The 17,007-nt window shown below is 33.5% G+C and overlaps 1 protein-coding gene across 2 annotated transcripts; it reads right to left on the reverse strand.

Annotated features, from left to right (window-relative positions):
- Positions 1–543: 543 nt before the first annotated feature.
- On the reverse strand, positions 544–12,181 carry LOC145050724 (sister chromatid cohesion protein PDS5 homolog A-like). 2 transcript variants are annotated; one of them, XM_078998935.1, is made up of 33 exons: positions 11,943–12,181; positions 10,922–11,125; positions 10,647–10,828; positions 10,218–10,344; positions 9,896–10,114; positions 9,536–9,752; positions 9,295–9,440; positions 8,775–8,926; positions 8,548–8,697; positions 8,422–8,470; positions 8,130–8,321; positions 7,636–7,818; positions 7,325–7,479; positions 7,108–7,231; positions 6,582–6,731; positions 6,443–6,502; positions 6,218–6,354; positions 5,919–6,036; positions 5,705–5,833; positions 5,176–5,372; positions 4,888–5,044; positions 4,396–4,581; positions 4,180–4,263; positions 3,341–3,928; positions 2,925–3,011; positions 2,701–2,810; positions 2,538–2,589; positions 2,078–2,170; positions 1,958–1,995; positions 1,701–1,754; positions 1,429–1,595; positions 828–997; positions 544–740 (listed from the first exon to the last, which is right to left on the reverse strand). In XM_078998935.1, the coding sequence occupies exons 1-33, from the start codon at positions 12,033–12,035 to the stop codon at positions 684–686; spliced, it is 4,827 nt and encodes a 1,608-aa protein (XP_078855061.1). In that variant the 5' UTR covers positions 12,036–12,181; the 3' UTR covers positions 544–683. The 2 variants fall into 2 exon arrangements, with proteins under 2 accessions (XP_078855061.1, XP_078855056.1); XM_078998930.1 differs by having other exon boundaries at positions 7,108–7,234.
- Positions 12,182–17,007: the final 4,826 nt, after the last annotated feature.

The following is a 17,007-nucleotide window of genomic DNA, read 5'->3' on the forward strand; positions in this document are numbered from 1 at the left end:
TCACAATGGTCATTCGTAATCCGGGATGAAAAGTCGGCGCCTTTATCCGTATTGCAGGTTTGGAATATGGGTTTAGCTTTTGGATGAGAGCGTTGTTTAGTTACGTCGTTTGAAGACACACTCGTTAAAAAAGTAAGTTTGTTTTCATTCTCTCACAACTCGTTTGTTCTTGTATCTTCTGCTATTATGCTTGTTTCCAAAGAAGATGATTGTAGAGATGTGCATATTGATTTGTAACAACAAAAAAATGTCCTATCCAAAAAGCCAGATTTCTTACAAGAAATTTTCATCTTATGAATATGTGACTTTACAAATAATATCCTACACATGATGTATGGACATATTTCCTCAAGGTATATTATACTCGTAATGCTTGGGTACATGATAAACAGAAATTAAGATTGTTGCCTTCACCCTCATTACTCATACAAACAAACCTTTATTAGACAGACATAAAAATGAAACCGAAGGGATAGAAAGTTGAGTTTTACATGAAGAGCTAAAGAGATGTACATTTGCAAAGAAAAGAAAAGGAACAACACATGTCAAAAACTATATCTGTACATTCAACAGTTAAGTAAGTCGGTTTTCCCTGTAGCAACCATACATACATACAACTTCACATTTTATTATTGGTGTAAGTAAAGTAACAATCTGATTGTAAATAATTATATGTCTTCCTCCTAAACCTGTTTGCTTTTGCTTACATCTGGTTTCCTAACTTTAGACTTCCATACACCCTGCAATGCATCAAAAACAACATTTTTATCATTTTTTATTCAATGAAATTGGAAGAAATAAATGGATTAAAAGTTGAAAATAGGTACAAGTGGCACGTCGTCGGAGAACTCCCCCTCGCCGGAATCTAAAGTTTTCCGGTCATCCGGCGACTGCCTCTTGACATCATCATCATCATCATCATCAGTTTGTTTCTTCAATGTATGTTTTTCCTCATCTCCTGAATGTCCTCCCTCTTGATCACTTGCCTCTTCTTCTTCTGCATAAGTAAAGATTATGATGCGATCTCAAACTCAATTTAACTTTTACCTCTGTTGTACCATTTCACTAAATAGCAACCAAGTTTTATATTTGTCTTTTTTGTTCCAATGTTATGAAATGTTGCAACAGTTTCATTCAATAGCAACCAAGCAAACAAGTATCAATTTCTGTTGAAACATTAAAGAGACCATATATATGGTTATTGAAACCATTAAAGAGTTTCACAAAAATTGATACTTGGTTACTTACTATTATTCAATGAAATTGTTTCAACAAACTTGTGACGTCATATGTCCATGTCAACAAGAAAAACAAATCTTGATAACAATGGTTTGTTGCTATTTAGTGACATTGTACACCCAAACAAAAAAGGTGTAGCTAAGATGAGATGATATCCTTAAAGTTAAAGAAGATGTTTGTTTTGTTCACCTGTGTCCAAATTATCAACCTTTGAGAAAGTGGCATGCTCGGATTCAGTTATATCCTCCTCAAGATCCTCTTTTGTTTCTCGTTTGGAATATTCAGGAATTTTTTGGAAAACTCTCTTCATTTTTTTTCTTGGGGTTCTTTTGCCTCTTGCCATTGGTGATGAAGATCTATATCATGTCAATGTTGCCCCATTAACACTTTTACTTTTTAATAAACACTAGCATTATTTCTCGTCTTGAAATTCAAAAAATTAACAGTTTTTTTTTACTCACATGTCAGCTAAGTCCTTAAATTTCTTGGAATTATCAGGAATCTTCTTAATAGACCTGCATTGCAAAACATTCAAGACCACATTTACATTAAATCCCTCATTACCAAAATCAAACTTAATGATGACAATATTAGCCTCAATCAATATGTTCCCATTATAAAGATGAACTTTATAAAGGGCTAAATGCAAGAAATAACAACCTACTTTTGTTTATTTGTCTATATATAAAAAAAAAAAAATCATTGACTAGTCACTCACCCTCTTTTAGGGCCTGAACCTTTTGACACTTTATTCCGCTGTAAAGATAAGAGTTAAGCAAAATCAGAAATCATTTTTTTTTGTAGTTTTAAAAAAATAAAAAAATAAATAAAATGAGACCTTTGTAGGAGGAGGCTTGGGAGTCTTGTCAATGAGCTTCCAGCGCTCTTTGTCCAAACGTAACACTTCAACCTCACCATCATTGTATAACACCTTCAATTCAATCAACATAAAATCAAATGTCAAATCTCAACCCACCCTTTTCTTTTCAAATACCAACCTACTTCCATTTAAATGCTCATTTTAGCATCCTGCTTTTATTTCTTCTTATTACACTTTGAAAGATTCACCTGATTATATAGCAAAGTGGAGACTTTCAAAGTGCAATGTTCTACAAGTACAATGAATAGAAAGAAATGAACGCAGGATGGGATGTTGTTATTAAAAAAAAAAAATCAATGAAAGTACATTGGTATTTATTGCATTCATTCATCAAATGAACTACTAGTATTACATTATAGAAATGGCAGTAGATCATAAAATAGAAGGAAACAAACGTGTAAAGGAAGATAAAGATTACCACATGTTTTTTCTTTTGATGATCATACGCCTTCACCAAGCCTTCATAAAACCTGCAAATTCACAATTTACATGATTCTATTTCATTTCTTCTTATTAATAATTATTATAGTGTTGTACTTTAACAAGTATCCTTGTTGAGATATAAAAGAGAAACTACTGACACTTTATCCATAGGCCACCAAACTTGTATTCGCTTTCCAATCAAGTCTGTGGTGTGAGTTTCCTTTTCTTTTTCTTTTTCCTTTTCCTTTTCCTTTTCCTTTGTTGTGCACTGAAGAAAACGCAGGGTGGAAGTTAGTTAGTTAGTTAGTTAGTTAGTTATTGGTAGGGTCTCATTTTATAACCATTAAAAAAACAAAAGATGAGATAATTGATGAAACCAAACCTTTGCTAATCCTGCAATACTTTTTCGTTTGCGCTTTCTGACTGACTTGTGAATACCATCTGTATCTGTATACTTTTTAGGCATTTTCTGCATCACACAATTCATAAGTAACAAGTAAGGTGCTTGTTTCTTCCTGAACTGATAAAAGTGTACTCAATGGATAATGATATCTGTGCTGATATAAATATTGTTTCTTTTATAGACTGCATGCAGTGTCAGAATCCGAATAAATGACTATTCTAACCTCATGTTTAAAATTTACAAATAACAAATTACCATTTATTTAATTATGGTAATAAACTAAAACTGTACAATCTCACAATAAAAAAAATAACATGATAATTAATCATAATAATCTGGAAAAAAAAATGTGAAAACTATAAAACTGAATCCAGATATTCGTTACAGGAATTTACCTCGTGATCAGTGTCATCAGGATTCCCATGGTCTTCTGTTTGGATATTATGAGGTTCATCAAAGTCAGTGGATTGAATATGAATAGGGATATGGTCTTCAGAAGAAACTTTGTTTTCTGAAACTGAAACAGTGTCGGTGTGAGGTTGTTCGTCATCAATCATTTTGATGTTCTTTGAAGATGACTTTTGACGTTTGGGTTTGAGAGAAGACACAGAGACATTTGTTGATTCATGATGTTTTATTGTTCTTTTCCTTTTTCGCTTTTCATCATCATCATCAACAACACCTTTATTCTCTTCATCATCATCATCATCACCAGTACCATTCATGGAACTCAATTTATTCGTCATCATATCTGAATTATCCAAATTTATTTCTTTCACCATCCCTAAAATATCAACATTATTATTATTGTTATTGTTATTATTGTTATCACTTTCTGAAGCAGCAGCTGGTGTAGATTCACTTTTAACAGGAACAGCCTTTCTTTCCTTTGCTCCTTTGGCTTTTAGTATTTTCAACACTGTTCCTAAAGGCACCTCTTTACCATCTTTTTCAATCTCCTTCAGTATATCAACCTCTGCAACCTGATGGATTGGAACACAACACAACACAGCATTCTAAATTTATTTCTTTGCTAAATAAGTCCTTCTACTTTGAAATATCTAAACCAATTATGGCATTGTATTTGTACTTTCAATTTTTTTTTCTTATTAGGACATTAACTTTTGAAAAAACTACCCTGTTACTGAGTAGATTTTCAAAGTAAAGAAATCTTGCATTTAGCCCTATAACTAAGTATAACAAATAAGAAGTAATAAATGAAGGAATAACATACATTTTCATTAGCTTCCATGTTAAGGGAGTCAAAGTGGGCAACAGAACTAGCATCAGCCAACCATGTCTTCTGCCCTTCAGTGACCTGTTGTTGTATTTTCAAGTTTACAAAATTTATGACTGATTCATGCATCTATTATAAAGGTTAACAACATCAACATGTTTGAATAATTATGTCATAGATATGATCAAATAGATACGATTAAAAAGAACTTACATCAGTTTGAACCTCATCTTTTTTCTCCTTTTCTTCTTCTTCTTTTTTGTCTTGTTTCTTTTCAAGTGGTTTGTACAACAGTAGAGGTAAAGGGACATGTGCTAGTATTGGTTCCTGAAGATCTTGTTGCTTTTGTGCTAAGCGTTTGGTGATTGAGAAGCATAGATCACAGATTGCATATGAGTTCTGGACATGTAAATAAACTTAACCATCTATCACATGACAATAAAAAAATGAAAGTATTACAGCATTCTACTCAATAAGTCACTATAGTTTGCAAATCCACCCAATTATACTATAGCATTCGACTTTCAACTTCTTTTATGAGGAAGTTATACTTTGAAAATCAGCCCAAACATAGCAGTGAAAATTGCTTTGTATAGGATCAACAAGGCAACATTACTGTAATTGGTAGATTTTTAAAAGTACAAAGTTGTAATTAAAAAAAAAATGAAAGTATGATGTTATAATAAACAAATCAATTGCTAATACCTTTGACATGTTTGTATCTACAGCATCTTGGGAGCTTCTGATGCTTCGAAGAATTGAAAGTACTGAAATAACCTCTTCCTTCTTTAGACTATTATCAGGCTTCCCATCTTCACAATCACCACCAATTGCCAACATAGAAAGAAATAAATACAATTTCCTGGAAGATAAGAAAAATACATATATATCTTTTTCATTCAAAGAATCAAATTCAACAGGTATAGATAGTATGCAATGCATTCAATTTCAATTGAAAAAAATAAATAAATAAATAAATAATCATATACCTACCTGTATGTGGGTTGATATGCTTGAAGATCCTTGCATTCATGAAGATTTGGAAAAGAAGGATGATGAGCAAATGCATGAACCAAATAGGGAAGAATGTAAGTACTGTGAACTACCCATGAGTTCACATCACTTTGTCTTGCCTTTCCTTGCTGACACATCTGAATGATGTCACTCAGATTATTACTATTCTCCTTATCCTGCCAAAAATAATTTCCCAAATTCAACTTCAATATTCACAACTTTTCTTAGTTTCTTTACCATAGCCATAGCAGCATCCTACTTTCATTTCTTCCTATCTAACCATTTTACTCAAAAGAAAAAAAAAATCTACCCAATAATAGCAAAACATCAATAACAATTTTCATTGCTATAATTGGATAGGTTTTTTTTTAAGTATAATGTCCTGAGTTGATCATAGGATGCTATATAAGGCACAAATAAATGAAAGTATGTTGCTATTTCTTGTATTTAACCCTATATACTTCCAACATAATGAAATTTGAAAAAGATCCGATCCGGTTAATGTAACCTCAGAATTCTCTTCCTGAGATCCTATTCCCAATAAGAAAGCACAAGCATATTTCGGGTCCAAACTTCGATCCTTGATGTATTGATGAACTTTTTTGAGAAATAGTTTCCTAACTTCAGGGAATCCAACCTACATGAATCGTTAAAAGAGAAAGATAATTATAAAGTATAACAAAAAAACGGGTTTATATAATATTTGCAAGTGAAATGTTTACCTCTGAAGTTCTCAAGGTGAGGTAGAAGACATCAATAGGAATCTTTTTATCCCAATGCTTTGACAAACGAAGAATAGCCTTAGCTGAAGCTAGCTTCAAATGGGCCTTATCAACACAACTGCGAGAAGAAGGAATGGAAAACTTAGAATACAAACTAACCAATTATAGCATTGTACTTTCAATTTTTTTTCTTATTATGACATTATACCTTGAAATGAAAGCAAGATGCTATAACAAACAAATGAAATCAATGAAAGTGCATTGCTATTTCTTGCATTTAACCCTATGACACAAAGTACCTTGATTCAATATCTTTTGAGATTTCCCCAATAGAAAGTATGTTCTTGAGGTCTTGTATCAGTTCACTTATCCCAACACGAAGATGTGCATCTTTAACAGGCAAATAGCTCTTTACCAAAGCTTTTATGCCAAATATCTACACAACAAAACAAGACCAATAAACTTACAAATTTAATCAAAACTTGAATTTATACATATGACTCCAAGTAAACCAACCAACCAACCTTCCATGAACAAAGTTCGCTTCTATCATTCCAAGATTCTTTTGCTTCATCTTTTGGTTTCTAAGACATGGTGAAACAAAATTCACATTAATCAATCATACTGAATCACAAGCATAACATTGAAAATGGATTCAAGTACCTCACTGCACCCTAAGATGTCTTTCTTTATAAACCCTTCAATTTTACTCTCTTGGGTTTCAAAAACTGGCATAGCAGCTTGTGCTATGCAGCCCAGAGACTGTAGCACGGAGGGCAAATGTGTCTTTTTCTCTAGCATATCCACAAGTCTCTGTACAGTTTTCAAGAAACATCAAACAAGTGTCCTCGAGGCAACTTCAGAATAAGGTATGTTTGCCTTTGGTTGGCTGGAATGGAATGGAATTACACTCCATGATCATGTGTAGGAATGGGAGTTAATTTTCATATGAATTTTTTATGGTTTAGTTTTAACCCTATTCGACAACGATAATTATAGATATGTTTAAAAATTAAAATCATGAAACTCTTGATGAAAGATTTCACGAATGGTCCATTCAGGCAAAAAACAAACAGGTTTTTTCATTCCAATCCAATGGAATGAACCATTCCATTCCATTCCTTGTCTGATTCCGTGATAGCAAACAGTGGCTACATTATAAATAATATATGATATGAAGATGGAAAACCTTGTAAAGAACAGAAAGTGACTTAAGCCCATCATCCTTTGTTATAGCTGCTAACGCGTGTACTGCATATTTGGCTTGCCTCCTACTACCTTCTACACATATTCTCTCCAATAGGAGATCTAACCTACTGCAATTCAATAATATTAATTAATATACAATAATAATAATAATAATAATAACATAAATTGTGTATTTAAAATTAATATTCAAACCAAACCTAGATGATTCTCCCAATTGGTCACGAATAGCTCCACCAGCTTTTGCTAGAACATGCAAAACACCTTCCTTGATTACTTCATTCTCATCTTCAAGAAAATGGACCAAATCTTTTTCAGTCCCACTAAGCAATGATGGCCTGAAGGATGCAAGGATCTGGAAATATATCATATTTATGTCGAGATTATTATAACAAACAACCACTATCACTATCAAAACTATAAAAAAAAAAAAAAAAACATTCTTATTGTTTCCCAATACAATTGAACCAAAAATAAACAGCACAGCATATTGTCATCAATAAAATATTACCACAAGTAAATTCATGCAAGATTGAGATAGCAGTTTGTTTCCAGAAGATTTGTGTAGGTCCACCTCCAAAAGAATATCTTTAACATAATCCTTGTTAAAGAGTATGTATGAGCATTTCATGGAGAGAGTGCTCAGAATTCCATAAAGTGGATGCTTCTGACCAACAATCTTAAGCAATTCATCCTGTAAAAACCATTTCATATTGTTTATGTACTAAATTCTCGGATTAAATGCAAGAAACATCAATGTACTTTCATTGATTTTGTTATTATAATCTGTTATAGCATTGTACTTTGAGAGATCTACCTGATTATAGCAATGTTCATTCAAATACAAGGCAATTTTCACTACTATAATTGGGTTAGACTTCTTCTCAAAAGAAAAAGAAAAAAAACAAATTGAAAGTACAATGCTATAAATAGGTAGATTTTTCAAGAAAACAATGAAGTATCATATTACAATGTTGTAATAGAAAGAAAAGAAAGTTTTATTACCCGTGATTTGAAAGTTTGAAGAGAATTAGTATTGGGATCAAGAAGTGCTGTGAATATCTTCCAAACATTAGCATCCTTTAGTTGATGAAGAAGCAGGAAATCTGCCTCAGCTTTTGTGGGATCTGTGAAACAGTGAGACATGAAACGAAAGATAAGAGCCACTTTCTTCTGAAGCTCTGAAGCATCACCATCCTGCAATTCAATAAAAACATATTTGTAATTAATTTTCCACTGTTTATTGTGTAAAAAACTAAAAACAGTGATGTATTGTTGATAAAAAAAGAGAGCAAACCTTATACATCTGCCTGAGATAAAGATACTTTTGTAACTCTAGTTGTAACCTGCAATCCAAGTAGAAGTTTTTTTAATTTAATAGAAAAGTTTTTGTATTTATCAAAGCACAATTAGGAAAACAAACCTTTGCTTCTGCTCCAGTATTTTCTCTAAAGCTTTTACCTCAACTTTATCAAATTTTGAGAGTAGTTTGACCCAAGCTTTGACCTTATCTCTGACAGAGAATTCAGGTGGAAAGAGGGACATGCATAAAATGTATTCCACTGTGTCTGATCTGCAACTCATAATGATGTTGATGTTACAAACTTACAATAACAATATTCTTTACTTGAAATATAAAATATAAAATACCTCAAATCTTTGTCAAAAAAACATCTTAAAATTCGTCCAGGAATCCAATCATAGTCATCACTCACATTCACATTCAAACCAGCCATTTGCTTCAAGCAGCAAGTTCTGTATATATCAGATAGCCTCTCCATGGTATACTTCTTCACAGGGAGCTGTATTATAATTTATAATAACATTAATTTACCACATCCATATATACACCTATATAAGAAAAGGGACACATGCAAGAAATCGCAACATACTCTCATTTATTTTTTATTACAGCATTATACTTTGAAAGATCTACTTGATGATAGCAATGTCATTCAAATACAAAGCAATTTTCACTCTATAACTCTTTAAGATTTTTCAAACCATAATAAGAAAAAAAAACTAAAACTACAATGCAATACTAAGTAGACTTTTCAAAGTACAATGCCTTAAATAAGAAAAATGATGAAAGTAGAATGAAAGTGCATTGGTATTTAATTTATTGCTGGAAAGTGAGAAAAAAGAGAGTTTGAGTTTTATATATAATTACAGATTTGTCACGAAGTCGATCAGCTAGAAGCTTTATGGATTTGGTAGAAATAGAAGATAACTCATGGCATGCAATGTCAGACACCACTGCAACCACTTTTTGGCGTATGGTTTCATCATAATCCAACAGTCGGTCACACAGAGCACCTAACAAAAAAAAAAAAAAAATCAAGGAAGTAAGTAACTGAATAATGAAATTGTATAATAATAATGTATAGATAAATGAGGAAGGAATTAGTTACCAATTAACTGAGGAGATTCTGGTCTGAAAGGATTGGATAACATAGAAAGCTTGACATGTTCAAGAACAGACATTCGAACCTCAACAACTCTATCAGTCAGCCTCCTTAAAAACTCCAAAAGGATTGGCTGAAATGTCTCAGGAATCACAGATCCTGGGATACAGAAAAGCTCTCCCACCAGTTTCACCACTTTTAACCGCATCTCTACTTTATCTGTCTGTGAAAAAATTTAAATAAAATAAAATGTCCCAACTCCTGTCACCTCACCCCAGTATTTAAATGATGTGAACATTCTTTAGATATATATATATATATATATATATATATATATATATATATTTTAAAAAAAGGTGTAATTACCAGAAGCTCTCCAGTTATGTAGGGCACAATTCCCACCAAGGCTTGAGGAGCAGAGCGGTAGATGTTATAGATGATTTCATGGTAATCAATCTGAGAAAGTACAGAATTGCCCTCTGATGACATTGATTTTAGAATGAACTGCTTTATACCAGGTTCAAGTTTTCCTGCACATTGTGCTATCACATTCATAGCCAGCCTCCTTGCAGCCATTGTTATCGCCTGCAAAATCACATTTTTTTTTATTTAAATTAAATCTTAGTTGAGAATTTGAAAGAGAGAGAGAACCATTAATAAATAAATAAATAAAAATAACAGAGCTTACTTTCTTATCTCGGCCTAAAACAGATAGAATAACAAGCAAAAGGTCATTGTTGATGTCCTCACTCTCTTCCAAAAGAAGCACCATGATTGTCTTCATTGATGTGATAACAGCCTCCGAATGCTCATCACTGCATGTACTCAAGCCACAGTGATGACTTTAGTGCAACAAATACCAACCTACTTTCATTCATTCATTTTTTACTTTTATTATAATGAAAGCTCATGAAATTTGCTGATCATTCTACAATACACAAATACATGAAAGTGGTTTGCTGGTTTTAGCATTTAGCCTACTTTAAATTTTGCATCAACTATATATGAAGTAAATGATAAAAATATAACTTGGCATAAACTGAACTGCATAAAGATGATTTAAGCCATTATAATGAGACTTCACTACAACCCCATTTAATCATCAACAAAAACAAACCTGGCAACAGCAAAAAATGTTCTGAACATTTCATTGACTAAATCATCACATTCAAGATCCAACATCACAATGCAGGATCTGTATTTAGCTACTGTTTCCAAGATAGTAACTCTCCTCCCAAAAGATGGGCTTTTTGTATCACGTAGCCCACTGAATGTGCTTACAATCAAACGGAAAATATCCTGAGATATGTCAAACACCAATTAGGATCCAAAAATCATGCAACTAAGGAATGGAATGGAACTGTCCATTCCATTCCAAGCAAAAAGTTATACCTTTAAAACATGATCATCATATGGGGCGACAGGAGCAGTCACTCTGGTTATCTCACATGTACAAGTTGCAACAAGAAGCTTAACTTCTTTGTCATGATGTTTTAGCAACTCTGGCTTCACAATGGCATTTATAAAAGGCTGCAAAGATGCCAATACTTCTTTTGATGGTGATTGATCCACCTCACACATACATGATGCCGCTTGCTGCAGTAAAGTAGAACAGACATACGCATAACTCTACAAGGGTATTTCAGTATTTTTTAACAAGGAGGAAAGTATGGGAATTGAATTCCATGGGTTTTAGGATGGAATGTTGAAATCCATTGGTCAAAGGATTTTGTAAGTTCCAATGGAAACCAAATGCGTGATTGGAATGGAATTCAATTCCAACCAATTTTCACCCACGACTTATCTTCCTGATTCCTTCAAACTTCAAAACCAGCCCTAATTCCAACAAACTTTCACAAGATTTTCAGGAATTCTCTCCCAAAAGATACAAACGTTTCCTCAACTAAAAAAGACACCGTAGAAACCATATTGAAATCGTTTCTCTTTTTAAAAAACTGTAAAATCTTTACCTTAAGACATCATAAAGCAGGTTTTTTATTGAATGAAAACTCGAAAGTGGAATGGGAAACGGTCTAATTATTGGCCCGAGCGAATGGTAAAGCTTACCATATTCCCCACTCCTTGAAACTAAACCCTAATTTTAAACAAAATTCACAAATAATTTCAGGTGACCCATGAATATCCCCAAAATACGTTATTTATTCCTGAATCAACAAGCTGCGAAGTTGAAATTCTTCCCTACCCCAAACAATGAAATCAAAATTAAAGAACATGGAGGCAAATTTCAGCAAATTTGAAACCGTTAAATTGAAAGGCAATATTTTCCGTGGACCAAAATTCAGAACAACAAAGCAAAACAAGTAGAAAATCCGGAAGAAACCATTGTTCTAAGAACATAGAAAACAAAGTCTTCAAAAGTTGGTAGACTTTGAGTGCAATGAGGAGCAAGTACCTTTAAAAGCTTGATAAGAGCATCTTTATTTGCAGGTGGGTTCTCAAGCTTGGATCCAACTTCCTTCAGCAGGGTTTGAAGCTTTTCAGCCATTGTTTATGTAGTTGTGTTGTAGTTTTTGTTTTTAAATCGCCATAGAAAACTGTGAGAGAAGAGAAGAAAGAGAAGGGGGTTTTTTTTTTGTTTCGAAGAAGAAGCGAAACCTGTCTGAAAATTTGAAGAGAATTTGTTTTCCGGCAATATTTATCCACGCTCGCAACTTTAAAGTCTTTAAGATCGGATTTTACGAACACGGAAACATCAACGTCAATATGTAAAAAGTAAAAAAACCTTCTTTAAACAGTTACAAGTATATTATGTAATGTGGATCTCAAAATCACTTCAAACTTAACACATTACACCTTATTCATATATATTCTCAAAATAAATAAATAAACCTTTAAACTTTTAATTTGTTATAAAATGTTAATTTATGGAGAATGTTATATTCTAGTGAAATATCAAGACAAAAAGGAAATGTAACGATGGAATGAAATTACAAACTATTAAACTAAGTCATTTTAATTTATTACTATAACTGATTAGCAAAAAATATAATTATTCAAGTATATTTATGGATACCTTATTAAGTTACAAAGTAATTAACAAAAAAGCTAACTTGATAGAGAAAATGTGAAAGTAATTAAAAATATTAAGTTTTTCCAAAAAATAATCAAACATAACCACAAAATTGTCCAAACATCGTTATTTACAATTCCACATTATATCCTACGAAATCGTCTGGCCTACCAAAATTCACCGATATAAAAACAAAAAAAAAAATCATTTTACAATAAAAATGTTATTTCTAATTTCCTTCAAATCTATTTCCAAACTTTGATTTGAATTTCAAATTTCATATCCTACACATATCGATCCTAAATTTATATCGTTAAGTTATTTATATTATTCAACAAAATTTTCAATGTCAGAGATCATCGTTTTCCTTATTGAGAAATAGTCCATTTGTAGTGACCATCATTTTCACAATGGTCATCTATCGATGTGGAAAATGGTGAATATGCAATACCCCTTTGTAAAATGACATTTTTAATTAATCAATATTTTATGTTACACAAATGTGGGGTGTTTGAGTTTTTAGTAAACTAATAAAAGAATTTCACATGTAGAACCACCCCCACCCCAGCCCTCATGTATCGGATGTTTAAATAAAATTTTCATTTTTAGTTCAATACATACATACAATTTATTCTTATCAACATTCAAAGGTATGTTAGAGTAAAAATAGTTATCAGAGTACAATCCCAAAATCATAAAGTGCGGAAACATGGATGGATATGTTGCGATCAAGTCAGAGCCTTCTCTTTCAAACTTGAAATACTTGAAACCATAAATATGAATTGTAAGCACAAAACTTAATGATTTCCCGAAAATACCACATACTATACATAAATGTCAGCTCAAGGTTGAACCGGGTCTGTTTCACCCTCGAGTCTATTTCAACTCACACGACAACTCAAGGATGTATCGGGTCTATTTCACCCCTGAGTCTATTTCAACTCAAATGACAACTCAGGGCTATATCGGGTCTATTTCACCCCGCATACATATAGAAAACAAGCATACATGCATACAACAAGAGTCACAAAGACAACAAACACATACTACCTTAGTATCATACAATATAGTGATCAAACTCACTAACCGAATTATAAGCGTTGCTGCTGTCGAGCTCCTCACACTGAACAATCCAAATTATCCCTAAGCAATAATCAAGGCAATTTCCATAGTCCAATGTCCAATTCATACTCTATCATATCAATAAGTAAAATACTATTTTACCTTTCCCACATCTGACCCAACAACTCATGGCAACCCTGAAGACCTAAGGCCTAAAAATGGCCCATAATGGAACCATGGTGCGTACGCCCCACATACTACTCTAGTACGCCCAGCGTACGGTGTAGAAATCCAAAAATGCCATTTTTAGGTCTTATTCTTGTAAGATCTGTTGGATTGGTGTCTAAGCCATAACTATATTTGGTATGTACTTAACCCGGTTGTAGCATGGTCCTTTTGGGTTGTCTTCACCAAAACAACTTGACTGGATAAATAATAGAGAAATAGGTTATTATGATTTATTAATATATTATATGAATAATATAGTAAATGAGAGATCATATTGATTAATTAATATTGGTCAATAATTAATTAAGAATTAATTTTGTGTTCAAAATATATTAATTGAACCTAGGGGACTAGAATTGCAATTATAAGATAACTGAATTTTAGGTTGTGGATCCCTTAGAAGGGGATGGACGAAATCAATATGGAAGCCCACATTGAATTCGTCAAAGGCCTTGCTTCTGGAAGGATCTTTAGACTGCTTAAGGCCTAAGCAATTCGATTGGGGTTTTGACTGAAACCCTAGCAGCTCACATATAAGGAACCCCTTGGCTCGCATTTTTCGGCTACCACAACCCTAAGAAGAGTTCCAAGAGCTGAAAATTACCTTCCCTCCCTCTATATTATTCTCCAACTTGCTTTGGTGTTTGTGATCTATTAGAGGCATACCATTTGAGGTGCTAAGGTTCTCAAAAGCTCAAGATCTTCAAGCAACAATCAAGGTAACATTCTTACTAGTTTATTTATGTTGATTTTAAGTTTTGTTGTATGCTAGATTAGGGTTTGCAAGTCTTGGACAATTGTTGCATGTATAAATAGAAAAACTAGATCTAAGCATTAGGGTTTGCATGAACATCATAGGAGTGTTGTTTTGCTCATAACCCAACAGTGGTATCAGAGCCTAGATCGTTTATCTTTTGTATTTGATGCATAGATAATTTGTTCAAGCTCAAAAGTCGGAAATTTCCGCCTCTGATTGATGGACTCGTTGAGTCACCAAATGAACACGGCGAGCCAGGGCTACTCGGCGAGTCCTGTTCTGTGACTCGGCGAGTCGGCTCGTCTGGTGGCTAATTTGTTGGGATTTTGACTAAAATTGAATTGAGATAATTACCAAAAACAATTTTGACTGATAAAACTTGATTTTTTCAATATGGTATTGATTATCCTAATTCAATTGAAGGATAATTGTCAAAGATAAAATAATTACTTCTTTTATAAGATAAATTTAATTATTTGTATTTTTTATTTGAATTATCTTGTAAAGGAAAATATTAGGTCAAATTATATGATAAATATTAATAAAATGATTAATTAATAATTTTTCAAATTTGATCTAAAAGATGTTTTGAAAAGTTTCAAAACTGCCCTCAAGTTTTGGAATTTACATTTTTTATTAAAAGTTTATTTTTGAAATATTTAAATTCTAAACCCTATAATTTTACAGGTTTAAAATTCAACCATTATACTATTATAATATTTTAAGATTAATAATATACATATGTATAAGATTAAGCTAGTCTTACTGTTAGTAGGCCTCATTCACGAAGCCGATCTATAAGGGGGTATAAGGTTGTTGCCTATAAAATGGTAGTTTTGGACTTGAGGACTGTGAGACAATACTTGGGACGAGTATGAGTAGGTGTGAAAGGTAGTAGATGCATATACTACCGGAAGCACAGGACTCACGCTTGGATCAGGGAAAGTCACAAGGTTACCAAGAAGCTAGTAATTGATTTCGTTTTATTCAAGTACGTCATTACCATCGTTTCAGTAATGACTAAGAAGATGATTGTTATTCCGACCCTGGTGGTCATATCTGTAACAACGTAATTTTTAAAAACAAATTTTTTCATTTTTGCAAACATCAAAACCATCGTTTAATATTCCAAACTCAAACATAAACAATGTTATCACAACAAAGCACATCCCATGATCATAAAAACAGTTTCTCCGTCAGTGTGTACAATCACGCCGGCGTCTTCCCACGGTCCTCGCTAGTACCTGGAACACATAACACAACAACTGTAAGCATAATTGCTTAGTGAGTTCCCCAAAATACAACTTACGCACATACGCCTTTCCAGGCCCTGACCTTCCGGTCCATGTGTCTCAGGGGACTTCCGTTCCGACTAGGTAAACCTTCCGGTCCTACCTACATCAACCTTACGGTCCACATCACAACGCCTTCCGACCCATAACATATACACCTTCCGGCCCATAACATAAAGCCTTCCGGCCCATATTAAGCATATCATACATGGCACATATAAACGATTAACTTATCACATATAACTCATAACATATCCGACCTTCCGGTCACACAATAAAACCATTCCGGGTACAGTATAGTGAGAATACTCACCTCGTGGAAAGTCTAAGATCTCGCGTACTCGATATCTCCAAATCCCAACGACGACTCTACCTCACCTAATCATAAAAAATATCATTTAATAATCAAAGACTTCCACAACTAAAACTTTACCCCCTTATCATCATTCCTCAGAGGGTAAAAGACCATTTTACCCTTCCTTGACCCAGAGTCTTCATGTTGACCAAAACCCTAAAAGTCAACAAAAGTCAACCCTATGAGTACGCGGGGCGTACTGCTTGATGTACGCGGGGCGTACATCGCCAACCCATGGATCGGGGTCTCCACCCAGTATGTTGCGCGTACTGGGAGTTACGCCCAGCGTAACCATCAGACTTTAGCATACATCATTTCTGGTCTTAATCGGTTAAGCCATTACTCCAACTTTTAGATCCGGCTCTGTTTATGCGTCTATACCCATAAAGTCGAGACCTTTAAGCCTTGGCATGGTTGTAAAGGCTCCAACACTTCTTAACATCATTCTATTCCAACTCAAGGACCTAGATCTCATGCATGGTACAATATTCACGACCAAGATTACATTTTCATGAGTCTACAACTCACATAGATCAAAAATATGAAGGATCTAAGCTTATGGAGACCATTTGCTCAAAAAGTCTCCACCTTTGGAACTAAAACCCTAGAAAATGGTACAAGAACTATAGGACAAGATCCGAACTTTTTACCTTATAATGAAGCTTCAACCTTTGCAAAGCTCAGATCCACACTTGAATACCACTTCTAGCCTTCCCAATGAGCTCCTCTTCTCCTTTGCTACCTTGAAATGGC

Source organism: Lactuca serriola, chromosome 1 (genome assembly GCF_051521515.1).
Source record: "Lactuca serriola cultivar US96UC23 chromosome 1, Lser_US96UC23_V15, whole genome shotgun sequence".
Classification (NCBI taxonomy): domain Eukaryota; kingdom Viridiplantae; phylum Streptophyta; class Magnoliopsida; order Asterales; family Asteraceae; genus Lactuca; species Lactuca serriola.

What these genes read in the sequence shown, in the direction of transcription:
- LOC145050724 (XM_078998930.1), bottom strand. Translation starts at nt 12,035, where the DNA reads ATGGCTGAAAAGCTTCAAACCCTGCTGAAGGAAGTTGGATCCAAGCTT. An exon ending in ACATTTTTTGCTGTTGCCAG is followed by an intron (nt 10,345 to 10,646) that starts GTTTGTTTTTGT and finishes GAGTACATGCAG; the next exon opens with TGATGAGCATTCGGAGGCTG. An exon ending in TTTTAGGCCGAGATAAGAAA is followed by an intron (nt 10,115 to 10,217) that starts GTAAGCTCTGTT and finishes GTGATTTTGCAG; the next exon opens with GCGATAACAATGGCTGCAAG.